At 37.5% G+C, this 20,953-nt stretch overlaps 1 protein-coding gene across 1 annotated transcript in view; it reads left to right on the plus strand.

Moving 5' to 3' along the window:
• The window catches only part of LOC106088170 (cadherin-99C), a 329,750-nt gene extending 309,083 nt beyond the window's left edge, over positions 1-20,667 (plus strand). The window contains exons 7-11 of the mRNA XM_059362284.1: positions 10,115-13,024; positions 13,091-13,630; positions 16,654-16,772; positions 16,837-17,607; positions 19,808-20,667. Coding sequence (XP_059218267.1) covers positions 10,115-13,024; positions 13,091-13,630; positions 16,654-16,772; positions 16,837-17,607; positions 19,808-19,943 — 4,476 coding nt within the window. The 3' untranslated portion in view covers positions 19,944-20,667. The remainder of the gene's footprint in view (positions 1-10,114; positions 13,025-13,090; positions 13,631-16,653; positions 16,773-16,836; positions 17,608-19,807) is intronic.
• The last annotated feature ends 286 nt before the right edge of the window (positions 20,668-20,953 follow it).

Here is a 20,953-nt window from a genome sequence, read left to right on the forward strand (position 1 = left end):
AAAATGTTGCATGGAATGAATGTTTGGCATCGTTTCATGCGATTTTAGTGTGAATAATTACAATTGACATCAAAATTGCTATAACGTGTTTCGTTTCACTTGATTTGGAAATAAACTTTCGATTTCCCAATACTCAATGCAATAGCGGGCATATTTGAAAGAGGGGGAGGCTTTCCAACGACAAAGCTTGAACAAAAAATTGTTTTGCAAAAATAAAAACAGATCAAGATTGTTATTTGTATTGTGAAATTTCTGGTTAGCAAATATTTTCTTTAAAATCCCAACAATTTCAAGTGATTACGTGTCTCTTTCTACTGTCCCCCATACAAATTTAGTTCATTTATTTTTCCACAACCATGCAATACTTGCCATGTCAGAGTTTACATTGTCGCCAAAGCCTTGCAGGCAATTGAATTCTCCAATTTACCAACGAAGTCAAACAAATTTTATTTCAAATACAACTAATTTTACATCTCATGTACCATGTTTCCCGGAAAAATTAATTCGAAAAAAAAGTGAAATTGTCAGTGTTTTCCTTGATTAATTGTTAAAATTTGTGTTTTATTTTTACTTTTCTCTTGTGTAAATTCAAAAACATGCGTTGGCTTTTGGCCGGCCGTTAAGAAATTCGTGTTTTTAAACAATTAAAATTAAACCACCAAACTAATCGAAAACACACTCCAAATGTTTTGAACTTTGCGCACCACTAGCAACTTTGGTCACCAAATGACGCACGTTTCATTATTTGGCGCTATACTCCTTCTAAGACATTCGTTATTCGTCCAAAAATGGTCTGGCCTCCTTTGGACTAGATCTGACTTTCCTATTCATGAATGAAATGTTTTAATTTTTTTTTTTTTTTTGTAAAACAAAAGAGGCAAATCGCAAATGACCAAAAATGCCTTGATTTAATTGTTTAGCTAAATTCACTGTGGCCAAATGTCACATAGAGAGAGAGAGAGCGAGGGAGGTATGATTTGTGGGGAAAAAAGTTTACTTAATTTAATAAAAGTTGAAGTTCATAGAAAAGGTTTTTAAATTATCATTTACATGAACTTTTTACAAAAATTAAAAAAAAAAAAATAAAACAAGTAAAAAGGTGTTAAGTTCAGCCGGGCCGAACTTTGGATACCCACCACCTCGGGTATATATGTAAACCACCTTTCATTCCGAATTTCGACCGATCTGGACCAAATTGACGAAGGAAGTCGAAGTCACTGTCCCAAATTTCATCAAAATCGGATTCTAAATGTGACTTTTTTGGGCCTAAGACCCTAAATCGGAGGATCGGAATATATGGCAGCTATATCCAAATCTGGACCGATCTGAGCCAAATTAAGCCAGGATATCGAAGGGCCTAACACAACTCACTGTCCCAAATTTCGGCAAAATCGAATAATAAATGTGGCTTTTATGGGCCTAAGACCCTAAATTGGAGGATCGGTCTTTATGGCAGCTATATCCAAATCTGAACCGATCTGGTCCAAATTGACGAAGGATGTCGAAGGGCCTAACACAACTCACTCTCCCAAATTTCAGTAAAATCGAATAATAAATGTGAATTTTTTTGGGGCTAAGACCCTAAATCGGAGAATCGGTCTATATGGCAGCTATATCCAAATCTGAACCGATCAGTGCCAAATTGAAGAAAGATGTCGAAGGGTCTAAGGCAACTCACTGACCCAAATTTCAGCAAAATCGAATAATAAATGTGGCTTTTATGGGCCTAAGGCTTAAATCAGAGGATCGGTCTATATGGCAGCTATATCCAAATCTGGATCTGGATGTCGAAGGGCCTCACACAACTCATTGTCCCAAATTTCGGCGACATCGGAAAATAAATGCGCCTTTTATGGGCCTAAGACCCTAAATTGGAGGATCGGTCTATATGACAGCTATATCCAAATCTGGACCGATCTGAGCCAAATTGACGAAGGATGTCGAAGGGCCAAATATAACTCACTGTCCCAAATTTCAGCAAAATCGAATAATAAATGTGGCTTTTAAGGGCCTAAGACCCTAAATTGGAGGATCGGTCTATATGACAGCTATATCCAAATCTGGACCGATCTAAGCCAAATTGATGGAGGATGTCGAAGGGCCTAACACAACTGACTGTACCAAATTTCAGCAAAATCGGACAATAAATGTGGCTTTTATGGGTCTAAGACCCTAAATCAGAGGATCGGTCTATATGACAGCTATATCCAAATTTGGACCGATCTGGGCCAAATTGACGAAGGATGTTGAAGGGTCTAACACAACTCACTGTCCAAAATTTCAGCAAAATCGGATAATAAATGTGACTTTTATGGGCCTAAGACCCTAAATTGGAGGATCGGTCTATATGGCAGCTATATCCAAATTTGAACCGATCTGGGCCAAATTGACAAAGGATATCGAAGGGCCTAACGCAACTCACTGTCCCAAATTTCAGCAAAATCGGATAATAAATGTGGCTTTTATGGCCCTAAGACCCTAAATCGGCGGATCGGTCTATATGGGGGCTATATCAAGATATAGTCCGATACAGCCCATCTTCGAACTTAACCTGCTTATGAACAAAAAAAGAGTCTGTGCAAAATTTTAGCTCAATATCTCTATTTTTAAAGACTGTAGCGTGATTTCAACAGACAGACGGACATATATGGAAGTTAGACCGAAATATGGCCCGTTCAAAAATTTAAACTACGTATGAAAAAAATATTGATCTGTGCTAAATTTCTGCTCGACAGCAGAGGCAAGGGCAAACGGACAGACACACGCACATCGTTAATCGTCATAGAATTTCCTGAAGACCTTTATTATATATATTGTGCTTTGTAGAGTCAAGTGTTGCAAACGAAATGCCATAATCAATATACCACCTATCCTACTGTGGTAGGTACAAAAAATTAAATTCATTTCAAATTCGTGCAACCTGAATTATCTTGAGTTCGATATTATTTGCGAAATGACCGCTAGGAGTTTTCTCTGCTGTAAGGTTAAATTCATTGTCCATGGTCCCAATGGTAAACTGGCTAGCTCAAAGGTTTTTAGGGGTTCTGCAGCTCATAACGCCCAGCCGACAAAACGCTAAAAAAGTGATTTGGGCGTTATGACCTACATTTAGGCAGTCATAACGCCCACGTTGTGACCACCATAAGAACGGTTAGAATTCCCATTGGGTTTTATGGTCTTTTCAAGTTTTGCACTCTGTAGTAGAGCACTTTCTTTAGGCTTCCTATGAGTTGCGGTGAGCCATTTTTTTGGGCTTTTTGTCATCTTTGTTATTGCACATATGTCCGGTTATAGATAGGATATGGCGTTATGACTATATGAATGCGGACATAATGTCCAAAAATAATTTGGGCATTATGCTCGACTAGTGTTATAACCGGTCATCTTTCCTAAATATTGCCTTTTAGTTATGGAAAAGAAATAAAGCTCATAATTCCTTCCAAACTATGTAACACATTATGTGGAAATGTCAGGAAAATCGATTCAAACTATTCATCATGTTTCAATTCAAAATCAATTTTATATCTTCCATTGCTCTGAACACTTCCATGAACATCTGCCAACAAATTCCTTTTTATTCATTAAAATTATAATTTGTTGTAATATCCCACCTTAATTTCTCATACCAACCTCTTCCACCCACAAAATCATCAGAAATTCATTTTTGTAACAAAAAAAAGACACACACACACACAATACCCAACAACTCTCAACAAAAACATGAAATGCGAAGAAAAAAAGAGTCACATACAATTATTTTAAACCGTATGTTGTAAATTCATTAATTTGCCACAGCCAACAAGTAGTAGCAGCTGCTGCTGCCTGTTTGGCTGCCAAGCGACTAAGTCGAAATAGTCCAAACCACCAACAGTCACCTCGCTTACAAGAGCATTGACTTCAAAAATACCAAACATACAACGAACACCTACGCTTTGAAAGCTACACACATTGCCTGCCTTCCAATAGACATGCATAGGCTAAGAGTAGTACAACCACCACGATGACTAGGGTAATAGACAGCAACAAGAATTTTTGTTGCAGATGAAAATCAAAAATAATAAGAAAAAGAAAAAAAAACAAACAACCACAACAACAACAGTAATCTACCTGACTGTAGACTTTGGAGTAAATCAAAAGACTTAAGAAACGAACCTGTAATTGCCTTTTTTTGCCATGGTTGCATTATTAATGCAACAAAATTATGGATAATAATTGCATATCCATATTTTGGCTGAGATCCCAGCAAATAGGCAATATTTTATGCTTTTATTTTTCGCTTCAACCATCCCCGCCCCCCCCCCCCCTCAACACTCCCTTAATCAAGCATTTATATTTTTATACCCACCACCGAAGGATGGGGGTATATTCATTTTGTCATTCCGTTTGCAACACATCGAAATATCCATTTCCGACCCTATAAAGTATATATATTCTTGATCAGCGTAAAAATCTAAGACATTCTAGCCATGTCCGTCCGTCTGTCCGTCTGTCTGTTGAAATCACGCTACAGTCTTTAAAAATTGAGATATTGAGCTGAAATTTTGCACAGATTCTTTTTTTGTCCATAAGCAGGTTAAGTTCGAAGATGGGCTATATCGGACTATATCTTGATATAACCCCCATATAGACCGATCAGCCGATTTAGGGTCTTAGGCCCATAAAAGCCACATTTATTATCCGATTTTGTTGAAATTTGGGACAGTGAGTTGTGTTAGGCCCTTCGACATCCTTTGTCAATTTGGCTCAGATCGGTCCAGATTTGGATATAGCTGCCATATAGACCGATCCTCCGATTTAGGGTCTAAGGCCCATAAAAGCCACGTTTATGGTCTGATTTCGCTGAAATTTGGGACAGTGAGTTGTCTTAGGCCCTTTGACATGTTTCTTTAATTTGGTCCAGATCGGTTCAGATTTGGATATAGCTGCCATATAGACCGATCCTCCGGTTTAGGGTCTTAGGCCCACAAAAGCCACATTTATTATCCGATTTTGATGAAATTCGGGGCAGTGAATTGTGTAAGGCCCATCGACATCCTTCGTTAATTTGGCTCAGATCGGTCCAGATTTGGATATAGCTGCCATATAGATCGATCCTCCGATTTATGGTGTAAGGCCAATGATAGCCACATTCATTATCCGATTTTGCTGAAATTTGGGACAGTGAGATGTGTTAGGCCCTTTGACATATTTCTTCAATTTGGTCCAGATCGGTTCAAATTTGGATATAGCTGCCATATAGACCGATTTCTTGATTTATGGTTTTGGGCCCATAAAATGCTCATTTATTGCCCGATGTCCAGTGAGTTAAGTTAAGCCCCTTGACATACTTCTGCAATATCGCACAGATCGGTCCAGATTTGGATATAGCTGCCATATAGACCGATATCTAGGTTTATGGTTTTGGGGCCATAAAAAACGCATTTATTGTCCGCTGAAATTTGAGACAGTCAGTTTGTTTAGGCTCTTCGACGTCCTTCTTCAATTTTGCCCAGATCGGTCCAGATTTGAATATAGCTGCCATATAGACCGATCTCTGGATTTAAGGTTTAGGGCCCATAAAAGAGGCATTTATTGTCCGATTTCGCCGAAATTTGGGACAGTGCTTAGTGTTAGGCTCTTCGACATGTTTACGCAACTTGGCCCAAATCGGTCCAGATTTGGATATGGCTGCCATGTAGACCGATATCTCTATTTAAAGTCTTGGCCCCATAAAAGGCGCATTTATAATCCGATTTCACTGAAATTAGACACAGTGACTTATGTTCGGCTTTTCGACATCCGTGTCGTATATAGTTCAGATCGGTATAAGGCATATGAGTATAAGGTATGAAATTTTCAACGAATTTTGATGAAAGGTGGTTTATATATATACCCGAGGTGGTGGGTATCCAAAGTTCGGCCCGGCCGAACTTAACGCCTTTTTACTTGTTTTTAATTTTTTCTCCTCCTTAGAAAAAAATTGAATTTAAGATTTTCTTAATCGTTTCCACTAATTAATATTTCTTGGCGTTTGGCATTTCAATAAAACATAAATCGCTAAGCTCTTTTAAACATTAATTTTTTTTCTTCAATTGCGGTTTTTTAGCGGCATTTTTCAATGGACTGGGCAATTAAGTCGTTAGTTGGTCATTTATTTGCTAGCAACTGTGGTGCTAATTTGTTTGCTATTTCAATGGTGTTAATATAGCAAAAAATTACTGAGAAACTTGGCAACCATTGCATATATGGTATAAACGAGGTCTAGGCACTTCTTTATTTTCCTATATGGCTTATATGGCTTTTTGTTCATCTTCAAATTGAGCAATTGTCTGCATTTTTTTGCCGCCTTTCAAAAGTGGCACAGTTCGAAAGGTTGACTTCTATAGCTGGTAGTTAATTTCGTATTTAAAGATAATTTTTTTTTCTACAGTTATTTACCTTGGAATACGTAACAAATTGAGAGAGACAAAGAGGGACATTAATTTAAATAAGACAATGTTTGTGGGTATGCTTTGAAATATGAAAGAAACGAGCAGATGTTGCGAAATTGGCAAAAAAAATTCAAATTCAAATGAAAACAAGTAAGGGCGGACAAAGCCGAATTTTTGATACTCTACATTATAATGGTCATGCAGGCTAATTCGTCGACATCAAAATTTGATAAAAATTTAATTGTAGAATTTCGACCGAAATCCATGCATATTGTGGTAGGCGTATAGGAAATCGTTGTGGAAGTTTTTGAAATAATCGGTTAATTTTTGTTTGTTTCTCTTTCGAGACGAGCTGGATGATTGGAGATGCAAATGGAAAAAGAAAGCCAAAGATAGCAACACACACCAACCACTGTGCGACGCTTTTCGTCTTTGGTTAGAAGACTTTTTAACCATATTAGGTGTGATGGCTTCAGGGGCCGTGCGTTGGTATGTTGTATTTGAATCGTATTAATAGCGAAAAGGCATCTATGATACAATTACAACATAAACCACGCTCGACAACCCTGTCTGTTAGCTGTACTTTTGCCAATGCATGAATTTTTGTGTAATGACAGACATTCTTTCTGTGACAAATTATACTTCTTCCGTACTACACATGATATTGTGCATCTGTTGGAAGTTGTATTGATGGCTTCGAACGCTGAGACAACGGCAAGGGCTCTCGCCGTTGCTCCGTGGTCTCAGGTTCGAATCGGTTAATAAATAAGTTTGCAGAGGCTATAAAAATGAAAATCGGAAGATACATACAGAAGCGATATCAGCAAGGATATGTAGAGGTCTTAAACCACTTAGTTTTTCATTTTTTATTTGATCAATTTTATTTTACACTAGCTGACCCGGGCCCGCTCCGCTGAGCCTTCTTTTAATTTATATGGAACAAAAGTTTCCTTCGAATATTTATTTTCGACAATTTAAGATTTTGACCATGGAAACTTGACAAACAGTTTAAAAATATAAGTGCCTTTATCTGAATCCCACATAACCTTTATTGGCTTACGAATTTCAATTTGGATGTTAGGTGTACTCCATTCTTAAAATACTTCATTTCAGCCCGATATTCTCATGATGTCAGATTTAGTTGTGTTTTCGGGGGTGAGGTGGTCCCCCAGATACTTGACCCTTAAAAAAATATCAGCATCGTGCTCTTCTCTCAAATACCATTTATTTAAACCCCATATTGCCATTGGTTTAGGGGAGTTTACACGATGAGGCGTCCCCAAACACATGGTCCCAAAATGGGTTATCAAATTCGTTTTCTAATCTCAAATTAGAGCCACATATTGGCATGGTCGAAAAATTTTTACCCTTTGGGGAAAGGATGATGCTCTGCATTTGGATATCAAATTCGTATTCTACTCCCAAATACCTTTATTTAAGCCCCATATTGCGATAGTCAGTAAAAAATTGCTGTTTGTGGGGTATTTTGGGAAAGGGGTAGACCCACAGAAAATTGGTTCCGAAAGTGGGTATCAATTCTTGCTCTATCCCCCAATACGTCCTCATTGACATGGTCGGTAAATATGGCCGATTTAGGGGTGTTTTGGGGATTGGGTTGGTCCCCTAAACACTAAGCCCGGAAAATATATCAGCAATGTGCTCTATTCTCATATATTTATATATGACTTATTTGAACCCTATATTGCCATTGGACTTAAAAATGGATATGAAATTCGTTTTCTAATCTCATTTAAACTCCTTATTGCAAATATCAGCAAATATGTCCGGTTTGGGGTATTGGCCCTAAAAACTATGAATAATTAGTTCCCCTCTCTTTAAGACCAAAATTGTCTTGGTGAGCAAATATGTCCTATTTGGGGGTTGTTATGGTCGTGGGACGTCCGCTAGACAGTTGGCCCCTAATGTTGATATCAGATACGTGGTCTACTCCCACATACCTTTAATTTGAGCCCTATATTTCCATAGTCGGCAAACATGACCGGCTTGGGGGGTGTTTTGGGGGATGGGCGGCCACCCAGTGAGTCGGCCTTGAAAATATATATCGAATTCGTGTTCCACTTTAAAAACCCTCTTATTTGAGCCTTATAATGCAATAGTCAGAAAATACTTACTATTTGGGTGGTGTTATGGGGGTGTCGTAGCCCCGTAGACACTTTTCCCGAATAGAATTCGCTTAAATCGCACCACCCCTCTCCGAAATCTGGCGTTTCTGAAAATTAGGGTAAGGGGGAGGGTCCGCCCCCCCTTCAGATATCAAAAAATGTAGTACCCTATTTTCACCACGGGGTGATTATAAACCATCTGTGAAAATTTCAAGAAAATCGGTTCAGCCGTTTCTGCGTCTATAAGGAACACACAAACATACAAACAAGCAAACACAAATTGATTTTTATATATAAGATTATTTTATTTTATTTTATTTTATTTTATTTTATTTTATTTTATTTTATTTTATTTTATTTTATTTTATTTTATTTTATTTTATTTTATTTTATTTTATTTTATTTTATTTTATTTTATTTTATTTTATTTTATTTTATTTTATTTTATTTTATTTTATTTTATTTTATTTTATTTTATTTTATTTTATTTTACTTTATTTTATTTTATTTTTTTTTTATTTTATTTTATTTTATTTTATTTTATTTTATTTTATTTTATTTTATTTTATTTTATTTTATTTTATTTTATTTTATTTTATTTTATTTTATTTTAATTTATTTTATTTTATTTTATTTTATTTTATTTTATTTTATTTTATTTTATTTTATTTTATTTTATTTTATTTTATTTTATTTTATTTTATTTTATTTTATTTTATTTTATTTTATTTTATTTTATTTTATTTTATTTTATTTTATTTTATTTTATTTTATTTTATTTTATTTTATTTTATTTTATTTTATTTTATTTTATTTTATTTTATTTTATTTTATTTTATTTTATTTTATTTTATTTTATTTTATTTTATTTTATTTTATTTTATTTTATTTTATTTTATTTTATTTTACTTTACTTTATTTTATTTTATTTTATTTTATTTAATTTTATTTTAATTTATTTTATTTTAATTTATTTTATTTTATATAATTTTATTTTATTTTATTTTGTTTTATTTTATTTTATTTTATTTTATTTTATTTTATTTTATTTTATTTTATTTTATTTTATTTTATTTTATTTTATTTTATTTTATTTTATTTTATTTTATTTTATTTTATTTTATTTTATTTTATTTTATTTTATTTTATTTTATTTTATTTTATTTTATTTTATTTTATTTTATTTTATTTTATTTTATTTTATTTTATTTTATTTTATTTTATTTTATTTTATTTTATTTTATTTTATTTTACTTTATTTTACTTTATTTTATTTTATTTTATTTTTTTTTTATTTTATTTTATTTTATTTTTTTTTATTTTTTTATGACTCTCCTCTTATGTTCAGCAAACAACAGAATTTTTATCATTTAGCCCGCTGGTCTGAAATTGCAAACATTTTGCTATTTCTGCAGAACTACAGCCTCAAAAACAGCAAAATTAACTATTTACAGCCAGCAGAATGTGTTTCCTATTATCAGCTCCTTTTTCTATAAATATAGTAGTACATATTTCCCTGTACTCTTCTCAACTATCACAGTATACTCATTTTTCCTCTCTCTCCCTCTTTTCTTTTTCCAGGATCGTGCTCGCAATGTCTCCGAACGTCTGACCTCAACCACCACGCTAACAGTAAACATAGCCGATTCAGATGATTTAGATCCCTCGTTTATCTATCGCAATTGCGTTTTGCTGGATGGGGCCTGCATAAATCCTGAATACACAGCTTCAGTGCCGGCGGGTTCCCTGCAAGGTGTACTCACCGTCACACCCGAAAGAATACAAGCAGTGGATTTGGATACCATAAGTTCGCCTATACGTTATTCCTTTGCCAGTGGCATGCCTGGAAACTATGCGGATTACTTTGAAATCGACGAACAGACAGGAGTGCTAAAACAGATCAAAGCGGTGGACACCTCGACAGCAAAGAAATACGACATTATAGTGAAAGCTGAAGAAGTGTCGATGATGAAACGTTTTACCACCGCCAAATTGACCATTAATGTTAAGCCTGTTGATGCTAATCCTCCAGTGATATCGGCCAGTTCCATAGTAGGTTATGTGGATGAGAACTCACCTTTGGGCACCAAGGTTTTAGATGAAAATGGCAAACCCATTTCATTTAAGACCAGTGATGCTGATTTGACAGAAGATGATCCCAAGCCAGATTATATCTATGAGCTGACCACTCCCTCATTTGAGGTCACCTCCGAAGGTGTCTTAGTGGTCAACGAAGAGGGCTTGGACCGTGATCCCCCCGCTCCTGGTAAATATAAATTCCAAGTGGTGGCCCGTGAACCCAAAACCAATGCTGCCAGTGCTCCTCTAAGTTTGACTGTGATTTTGAAAGATGTCAATGATAATCCTCCCAAATTGTCTATGGTTGCCCCGGTTTCCATAACAGCAGGTGATGGCATACGCAAAGTAGCCCAAGTCTCGGCCACGGACAATGATGAAGGTGCCAATGCTGTGGTCAGCTATAGCATTTACCATGTCTCCAATAATGGCATGCAGAAATTCGCCATCGACGAACAAAGCGGAGAGATTGAGACAAGAGGGCGTTTGCTGGCAGGTGAACAATACAGCATTACGGTGCAAGCTTCAGATATAGGCGGCCTATCTTCCCAAGCCATAGTAGAGGTGACTGTCACCCCAGGACCCAATACCAAACCGCCGAAATTTGTCAAGCCCGTTTATGAGGTACAAGTCAGTGAAGGCGCTGAGATCAATTCCACTGTTTCGGTTATACATGCCGAAGATCCCGAAAATGATCCTGTGGTCTATTCCATCATTTCTGGCAATGATTTGCGGCAATTTGCTGTGGGTCAAGAATCTGGAGTTATAGCTGTCATAAGGAAATTGGATCGCGAAAGTCTGACACGTTATCAACTATTGGTGAAGGCCGAGGATAATGGAGGCCTTTCGAGCAGTGCCACCGTTAACATTAAGGTTACCGATATCAATGATAAGAATCCAGAATTCGATGAATCCACCTTGCCCTACGTCTTCCAAGTGGATGAGGGCCGTGAGAATTCCTTTGTGGGCATTGTACATGCCACCGATGCCGATGAGGGCATAAATGCCGAAATTACCTATTCCATACCTCAGGATATACCATTTGCCATTAATGGCACCTCAGGAGAGATAAGAACCTCCAGCGCCTTAGACTATGAAAAACAAAATGAATATCGTTTTGTGGTAACGGCCAAGGATGGGGCTCCCGATGCCCGTTTGGGTACGGCTAGTGTAACGGTGCAGGTGCGTGATCTACCTGATGAAGTGCCCAAATTCACCGATACCCGTATCGATGTAAGGATACCAGAAAATGAGCCAGATTTGCCAGTGGCCACTGTGCAGGCTTTTGATCCCGATACCATGCCAGAGATCACCTATGTGATACGTAAGGGAGCTACCGACTTGTTTAAGGTTAATCCGGCAACTGGTGAAATAAAAACCACCAAAGGCTTAGATTTTGAGAAAAAGAAGATCCATGAGTTAGTTGTTGGCACCATAGAGAATGATGGCAATGGCTCTGGAGACACTGTCAAAGTAGTGGTGGAAGTGGAAGATCGCAATGATGTAAGGCCAGTGTTCGTGTCTGTACCTGAACCAGTTACGGTGAATGATGATCAGCCCATTGGTACCATGATAGCCACCATGCCGGCCATAGATGGTGATGGCTCCTCGCCCGGAAATGTGGTGCGTTATGAAATGGTGGGTCGCGGCAAGGCTTTGAAATACTTCCAAGTGGATCCTGACACTGGTTCTATACGCATACGAGATGAATTGCGTAAGGAGGAGGATACCGAATATCACGTGGATATAAGAGCCTATGACATGGGTGAGCCACAATTGAGTTCGGTGGCTACTTTGCCGGTGTTTGTGCGCCATTTACTGACGGATCCCAATGAGGAAGGTGCCATGGAGGGACGCCCCGACAATGGAGTCATAACATCACCCGAGAGTCTCGGTCTAGCCTTTAGTGACGATAGCTACACCACTGGAGTGCCTGAGACTACAGGCATCAATGCCACCATAAAACTCATACAAGTCATCAATTCCAAGAAATCAGTGAAATCTAACCCAGGCTTTAAATGTGAAATTATCTCAGGCAATGAGTGGGGTCTCTTCAATGTAACCCAAGAAGATCATGGCTGTGGCATTCAACTGATTAAACATTTGGATTATGAGAATAAGACCTCGTATTCTTTGGATCTGAGACTGACCTCTCACAAATACTTCATAAATCCTCAAAAGAGTACCACGACGGTGAAGATTATTGTGCAGGATGAGAATGACAATGCCCCTGAATTTGTATTCAATCGTGCCCGAGGCCGTAAGGATACCTTCTATGCTGTGGTCAATCCAGAAATGGATATAGACACACCCATAATGCAGGTGAGGGCCACCGATCGGGATTCGGGTAAATTTGGCATGATACACTACAAGATCTTCGATGAGGATGACAATAACATTAGCAATGATAATGCGGTGAGTTTTGGAAAACACATTTGGTGAAAAACATTTTTTAATTGTTTTTTTTTTGTACTTTTCCAGCCCACTTCCTATTTCCTTATGACCGAGGATACTGGAATTTTGCGTACAGCCAAACTGTTCCGTGGTGAAGTGCAGTTCCCACTCATCTTCTATGTGGAGGCCCGTGACAATGATGGCCAGGAAATGGGTTCCCATCGCACTCGTGCACGTGTGGTCATCAATCAAATTACCGATATGCATCGCCATGCCTTATTCTTTTCCGATGCTGCACCCAATGAGCTGCGCAATCACTATGCCACCTTGGAGGAATTGCTGTCGGAAAAAACCGGTGGCCTTATTAGCGGCATTGAACGTTTTAGCAATCGTAAATTTTTAAATGAAAATGGTACTATTTTGGAAAATCCCTCTGCCACCGATGTTTGGTTCTATTTAATTGATCCCAAAACGGAGAAGGTGCTTATGCGTAATGCCTCGGTGGTGCAGGAAATGTTACTGGAACCCACCGCGCGTTCGGAGCTAGTATTTGCAGCTTCGGCCATGACCAGGGCAACGGCAGAGGGCATTTATGCTCCCATTGAAATGAAGCAACAGGTGCACAAGGTAAGGAGTGAAATGTCGAGGTGGTAATTTATTTTACAAAATATTAATTTTTGTTTTGCTACACCCACCACCATAGGATAGGGGGTATTTTCATTACATCATTCCGTTTGCAACACATCTCAATATGAATTTCCGACCCTACAAAGTATATATATTTTGGATATAAGACGATTAACTCTGTCCATCTGTCCGTCCGTCTGTTGTAATCACTCTACACCCTTCAAAAATTGAGTTATTGAGCTGAAATTTGGCACAGATACGTCTTTTCGATACACGCCGGTAAAGTTCTTGAGCGGGCCATATCGGATAATATTTGGTTATACCTGCTATATAGACCGACCTGCCGATAAAGCGTCTGAAACCCATAAATACTTTATTCTTTGTCCGATTTCGCTGAAATTTTAAACTAGCTTTAGACCTTTGACTCAAATATGGTTCAGATCGGACTATAATAAGATATAGCTGTCATACAGACAGATCTGCCGATAACGGGTCGGAAGCCCATAAGAAAACTTTTTTTATTAGCCGATTTCGATGAAATTTGTAACAGTGAGTTGTTTTAAGCCTCTCGACATCCGACATCTCGATATAGCTGCCATATAGATCGATCTGCCGATAAAAGGTCTACAGCTCATAAAAGCTTTATTATACCCTCCACCGAAGGATGGTCGAAGGATGATCAGCGTAAAAATCTAAGACGATCTAGCCATGTCCGTCCGTCTGTCCGTTGAAATCACGCTACAGTCTATAAAAATACAGCTATTGAGCTGAAACTTCGCATAGATTCTTTTTTTTCCATAAGCAGATTAAATTCGAAGATGGGCCATATCGGACTTTATCGTAATAGAGCCCCCATATAGACCGATTCGCCAATTTAGGGTCTTAGGCCCGTAAAAGCCACATTTATTATCCAATTTGGAATTTAAGACAGTGAGTTGTATTAGGCCCTTTGACATCCCTCGTCAATTTGGCTCAGATCGGTCCAGATTTGGATATAGCTGCCATATAGACCGATCTTCCGATTAAGGGTCTTAGGCCCATAAAAGACGCATTTATTGTCCGATGTCGCCGAAATTTAAGACAGTGCATTGTGTAAGACCCCTCGACATCTTTCTGCTATTTGGCCCAGATCGGTTCAGATTTGGATATAGCCCCCCTATGGACCGATTCGACGATAAAGGGTCTTAGGCCCACAAAAGCCACATTTATTATCCAATTTTGCTGAAATTTAGGACAGTGAGTTAAGTTAAAACCTTCGACATCCTTCTTCAATTTTGCCAAGATCGGTCCAGAGTTGGATATATCTGCCCTATAGACCGATCTCTCGATTTTAGGTCTTGGGCCCATAAAAGACGCATTTATTGTCCGATGTCGCCGAAATTTGATACAGTGTATTGTGTTAGGCCCCTCGAAATCTTTCTGCAATTTGGCCCAGATCGGTTCAGATTTGGATATAGTTTGCCATATAGACCGATCTCTCGATTTAAGGTCTTTAGCCCATAAAAGACGCATTTATTGTCCGATGTCGCCGAATTTTGGGATAGTGAGTAATGTTAGGCCCCTCGAAATATTTCTGCAATTTGGCCCAAATTGGTCCAGATTTGGATATATCTGCCCTATAGACCGATCTCTCGATTTTAGGTCTTGGGTCCATAAAAGACGCATTTATTGTCCGATGTCGCCGAAATTTGATACAGTGTATTGTGTTAGGCCACCCGACATCTTTTTGCAATTTGGCCCAGATCGGTCCAGATTTGGATATAGCTGCCATATAGAACGATCTCTCGATGTAAGGTTTTGGGCTCATAAAAGGTGCAATTATTGTCCGATGTCGCCGAAATTTGGGACAGTGAGTTGTGTTGGGCCCTTCAACTTTCGTCTTCAATTTGGCTCAGATCGGTCCAGATTTGGATATAGCTGCCATATAGACCAATCTCCCGATTTAAGGTTTTGGGGCCATAGAAGGCGCATTTATTGTCCGATGTCGCCGAAATTTGGAACAGTGAGTTGTGTTGGACCCTTCGACTTTCGTCTTCAATTTGGCTCAGATCGGTCCAGATTTGGATATAGCTGCCATATAGACCGATATCTCGATTTAAAGTCTTGTCCCCATAAAAGACGCATTTATAATCCGATTTCGCTGAAATTTGACAAATGGACTTATGTTATGCTTTTCGACATCCGTGTCGTATGTGGTTCGAATCGGTCTGTATTTGGATATAGCTTCCAAAAATATCAATATTTTGTTCTACAAAATTGAACAATGACTTGTACTTATTAGACCACTCAATTTCCGTTCCGAATTTGCTTGATATTCTGATTCGATCTAGCCATGTCAGTCCGTCCGTCCGACTGTCGAAATCACGATAGAGGTCGAACGCGTAAAGCTAGCCACTTGAAATTTTGCACAGATACTTAATGTCAATGTAAGTCGTTGAGGATTGCAAATGGGCCATATCGGTTCAGATTTGAATATAGCTCCCATATAAACCGATCTCCCGATTTGAATTCTGGAGCCCTTGGAAACCGCAATTTACATCCGATTTGGCTGACATTTTGCACATAATGTTCTCTGGTGACTTCTAACAACTGTGTTAAGTACGATCCAAATCGGTATGTAATCTGGTATAGCTCCCATATAAACCGATCTTCCCATTTGATTTCTTGAACACCTGGAAGCCGCAATTTTCATTAGATTTGGCTGAAAATTTGCATGTGGTGTTATGTTATGACTTCCAACAACAGTGTCAAGTATGGAACAAATCGGTCTATAACCTGGTAAAGCTGCCATATAAACCGATCTCCCGATTTGACTTCTTGAGCCCCTGGCAGCCTCAGTTTTCATCTGATTTGCTTTAAATTTTAATTATGAAGAAAAAAGTTATGCCCTTCAACTAAATTTAGTTGACATAAATTTTTAGCAGAATCCATGGTGGTGGGTTCCCAAGATTCGGCCCGGCCGAATTTTTTTTATTTTTTTATTGCACTTAAAAAAATCTTATATTTTTTGTTGTTTTTTTCAGGTTAAGGCTGCCATTGCCATTGATGATGAAGTATTCCCCTACACACTTATCGCCATTTCCATTATCATCTTGGTTTTGGGCATTATTGGCATAATTTACATCTGTATTTCTTGGTCCAAGTAAGTAGAAAGCAGACCCCAAACATATTTAAATTTAAATAAAATAACCTCTTATCTCATTCAGATACAAAAATTTCAAACAACGTATGCGCCAATACTCCACACCCAGCCCTACTCGCTATGACCCTGTCATAGTGAACTCACAGGCATCCAATGCCGGTGATACTGTGGCCAATATGAAAGAATATGAAACTCAAGTTTTGGCCATGGCCGTTCCCCCGGATGGTGATGATGAACTTCAACTGGATTTTAGTGCCAAAAATCATGCCTTCTCATTGGACAATGTCAGTTATATTACCCACAAAGACCACAATGGCAGTTCGAGTGGAGGACAAACAAGTCCTGCGCATTCGGAAGCCACCACAGCAACTATAGCCACTTTGCGTAGGAATAACAACAACAACAACTTGAATAATATGGCCGCCAACAATAACATCAATAATCACACCATGAACAATCGTCAGAATACCTTCAATCGCACCCTGGAAATGAATGCTCGCAATAATGCCAATCCTTTGGCAGCCAATGGCACACTGCCCGGTACCTTGACCTTGGGTCGCATTAAACATCAAAACTCGAATCATTATCAAAATGGTGGCTACAAAATGGATAGTGTTAGTCGTAATAATTTAGCCAATATACAGAATAATGCCTATAGTACGCTGGGCAGGAGGGGTAATACCTTTGGCAACAATTCCAATTTGAATGGTGGTGCTTTAAATGGTGACCTATCGAATGGGGAGATGATGACAAATACGCTGGGAAGAAATTTACAACATAATAATCAGCGTGTGGGTTATAGTGAAGTGCCAATAACGAACCCGCTGTTTCAGAGGTAAGTGAGGATGGATTTGGAAGGTCTAGAAATGATTTTTTAAATAAGTTAATGGCACACCCAATTGTTATCATTTACTCACACTTAATATTTATTGTGCCCAAGCTCTGCCATTAAAATCAGGAGAGCAGTGCGAATATCGAGTGGTGAGTTTCACACTCACGCTGCCTTGTTATTGTTGTTTACCGAACATAGCAGTTGCTTTGTTTGGTGGTGAGTGTATAACTCACCACTCGGTATTAGTATTGCTCTCATGCTTTGAATGGCAGAGCATGGGCAGAGTACAGTCTTTAATAATAGAGATATTGAGCTGAAACTTTGCACAGATTCTTTGTTTTGTCCATGAACAGGTTAAGTTCGAAGATGGGCTGTATCGGACTATATCTTCATATAGCCCCCATATAGACCGATCCGCCGATTTCGGGTCTTAGGCTCATAAAAGCCACATTTATTATCCGATTTCGCTGAAATATGGGACAGTGAGTTGTGTTAGGAACATCGACATCCTTCTTGTATTTGGCTCAGATCGGACCAGATTTGGATATAGCTGCCATATAGACCGATCCGCCGATTTAGGGTCTTAGGCCCATAAAAACCACATTTATTATCCGATATCGTTGAAATTTGGGATAGTGAGTTGTGTTATGCCCTTCAACATTCTTCTTCATTTTGGCCCAGATCGGTCCAGATTTAGATATAGCTGCTATATAGACCGATCTCTCATTTTAAGGTTTCGGGCCCATCAAAGGCGCATTTATTGTCCGATATCGCCGAAATTTGGAACAGTGAGTTAAGTTAAGCCCCTAAATACACTTCTGCAATATGGCACAGATCGGTCCAGTTTTGGATATAGCTGCCATATAGACCGATCTCTCGATTTAAGGTTTTAGGCCCATAAAAGGCGCATTTATTGTCCGATTTTGCCAAAATGTATTACAGTGAGTTATATTAGGCCTTTCGACATCCTACTTCAATTTGGCTCAGATCGGTCCAGATTTGGATATAGCTGCCATATAGACCGATCCGCCAATTTAGGGTCTTAGGCCCATAAAAACCACATTTATTATCCGATTTCTCTGAAATTTGGGACAGTGACTTCGACATTTTTTTTTCAATTTGGCCAAGATCGGTTCAGATTTGGATATAGCTGCCATATAGACCGATCTCTGGATTTAAAGTTTTGGGCCCATAAAAGGCGCATTTATTATCCGATTTTGCCAAAATTTGTAACAGTGAGTTATGTTAGGCCTTTCGACATACTTCTTCAATTTAGCTCAGATCGGTCCAGATTTGGATATAGCTGACATATAGACCGATCCGCCGATTTAGGGTCTTAGGCCCATAAAACCACATTTATTATCCGATTTTGCTGAAATTTGAGACAGTGGCGCATTTATTACCCAATTTTGCCAAAATTTGTAACAGTGAGTTGTGTTAGGCACATCGACATCCTTCTTGAGTTTGGCTCAGATCGATTCAGATTTGGATATAGCTGCCATATAGACCGATCCGCCGATTTAGGGTCTTAGGCCTATAAAAGCCACATTTATTATCCGATTTTGCTGAAATTTGGGACAGTGAATTGTGTTAGGTCCTTCGGCATCCTTCTTCAATTTGGCCCAGATCGGTCCAAATTTGGATATAGCTACCATATAGACCGATTTCTCGATTTAAGGTTTTGGGACCATAAAAGACACATTTATTGATCGATTTCGCAGAAATTTGGGACAGTGAGTTGTGTTAGGCCCTTCGAAATTTTTCTTCAATTTGGCTCAGATCGGCTCAGATTTGTATATAGCTGCCATATAGACCGATATCTCGATTTAAAGTCTTGGACCCATAAAAGGCGCATTTATAATCCAATTTCACTGAAATTTGACACAGTGACATATGTTAGGCTTTTCGACATCCGTGTCGTGTATAGTTCAGATTGGTTTATTTTTAGATATAGCCACTAAAATGACCAATATTTTGTTATACACAATTGAACAAGGACTTGTACTGATTAGTATTTGGTCCAAATCAAAACATATTTCGATTTGGCTGCTATGGGGCATAAGGTATGCATTTTTCACCGGATTTTGACGAAAGGTGGTTTACATATATACCCGAGGTGGTGGGTAGCCAAAGTTCGGCTCGGCCGAACTTAACGCCTTTTTACTTGTTCATTGTTTTAATGCCATCTCTTTTCATTTTCCAGATCGAATGGTGATCTATCCCATCTAAGTGCTACCAATGACAATGTCACCTTTGGCAAGCGTGACTATGGACAAATGGGCTTCTCCTATCTCAACGATTTGGATCGCTCTGAGGTGGAGACTACAACCGAATTATGAGATTTTACGAATACCACAACACGAAACGATGACAAACAAACGAATAGAAATTCCCCAACAACAAAAACCACAACAAGCCAAAATACAATTTTAAAAAATATGATAGTTAATTGTTTGTAAAAAAATATAAAACAAAAACAAAATAAGGCAAACTATATGAAAAAAATGCAATAATTTTATAAGATAAAAAATAACTAAAAATAGAACTCTGCAAAACCTAACAAGAAAAACAGAAAAACTAAGACATAAAAACGTTGCCATTAAGTTTGAAATAGTAGTTGTATATACAAAGTATGAGAAAATAAAAACAATTTTTTTTTTAAATAAAAATAAGACTTATTTCTAGAGTAATGTAAATATTTAGATAGACACACCCTCCAAACACAACAATAAAAGAAAAAAAAACAAATGCATACATATTTATAAAATAGTCATTAGCCTTATAAGTTGTGATTTTAATTTTAATGAAAATAAAACAGCAAATAAACTAAAGGAGCCTTACTCCACTTAAGTGTCAATGCAACTTTTTCTGTATAAAAATGTAAAAAGTTTACTTTTCTTTTTTTTTTTTTGTTTCTTCCTTTTATACATCTATCCATCTTATTGTTATACATATATGAATTAATTTTTAAGTCTACTTTATTCGTTTGTATATGTATGTGTATATTTCTTTTCTTAGAACAGTTTTGAATCGAATTAGTTAGAAATTTATATTAATGAAATTTAAATTTAAAAGAAAGACCATAATTTTTAGAATATTTTTATCATTATATGAAATTTGTAAAAGAAATAACGAAATTTTGTTTGTATGCAAAAACACAAAATGATGGAGATATGCAAACTAACTGATTTTTTTTAAATAAATAAGCTCAAAAACGTTCATAGAAAAAATAAATTAATTTTAAAATTAATATAAAAATTGTTTTTATTTATTAATAATTGATTTTTTTCCATTTTTATAAAAAAATGATAACAAAAGTTTAACAAAAACCGGTGGTCAAAGCTGAACC

This window comes from Stomoxys calcitrans, chromosome 2 (genome assembly GCF_963082655.1).
Source record: "Stomoxys calcitrans chromosome 2, idStoCalc2.1, whole genome shotgun sequence".
In the NCBI taxonomy this organism is placed as follows: Eukaryota; Metazoa; Arthropoda; class Insecta; order Diptera; family Muscidae; genus Stomoxys; species Stomoxys calcitrans.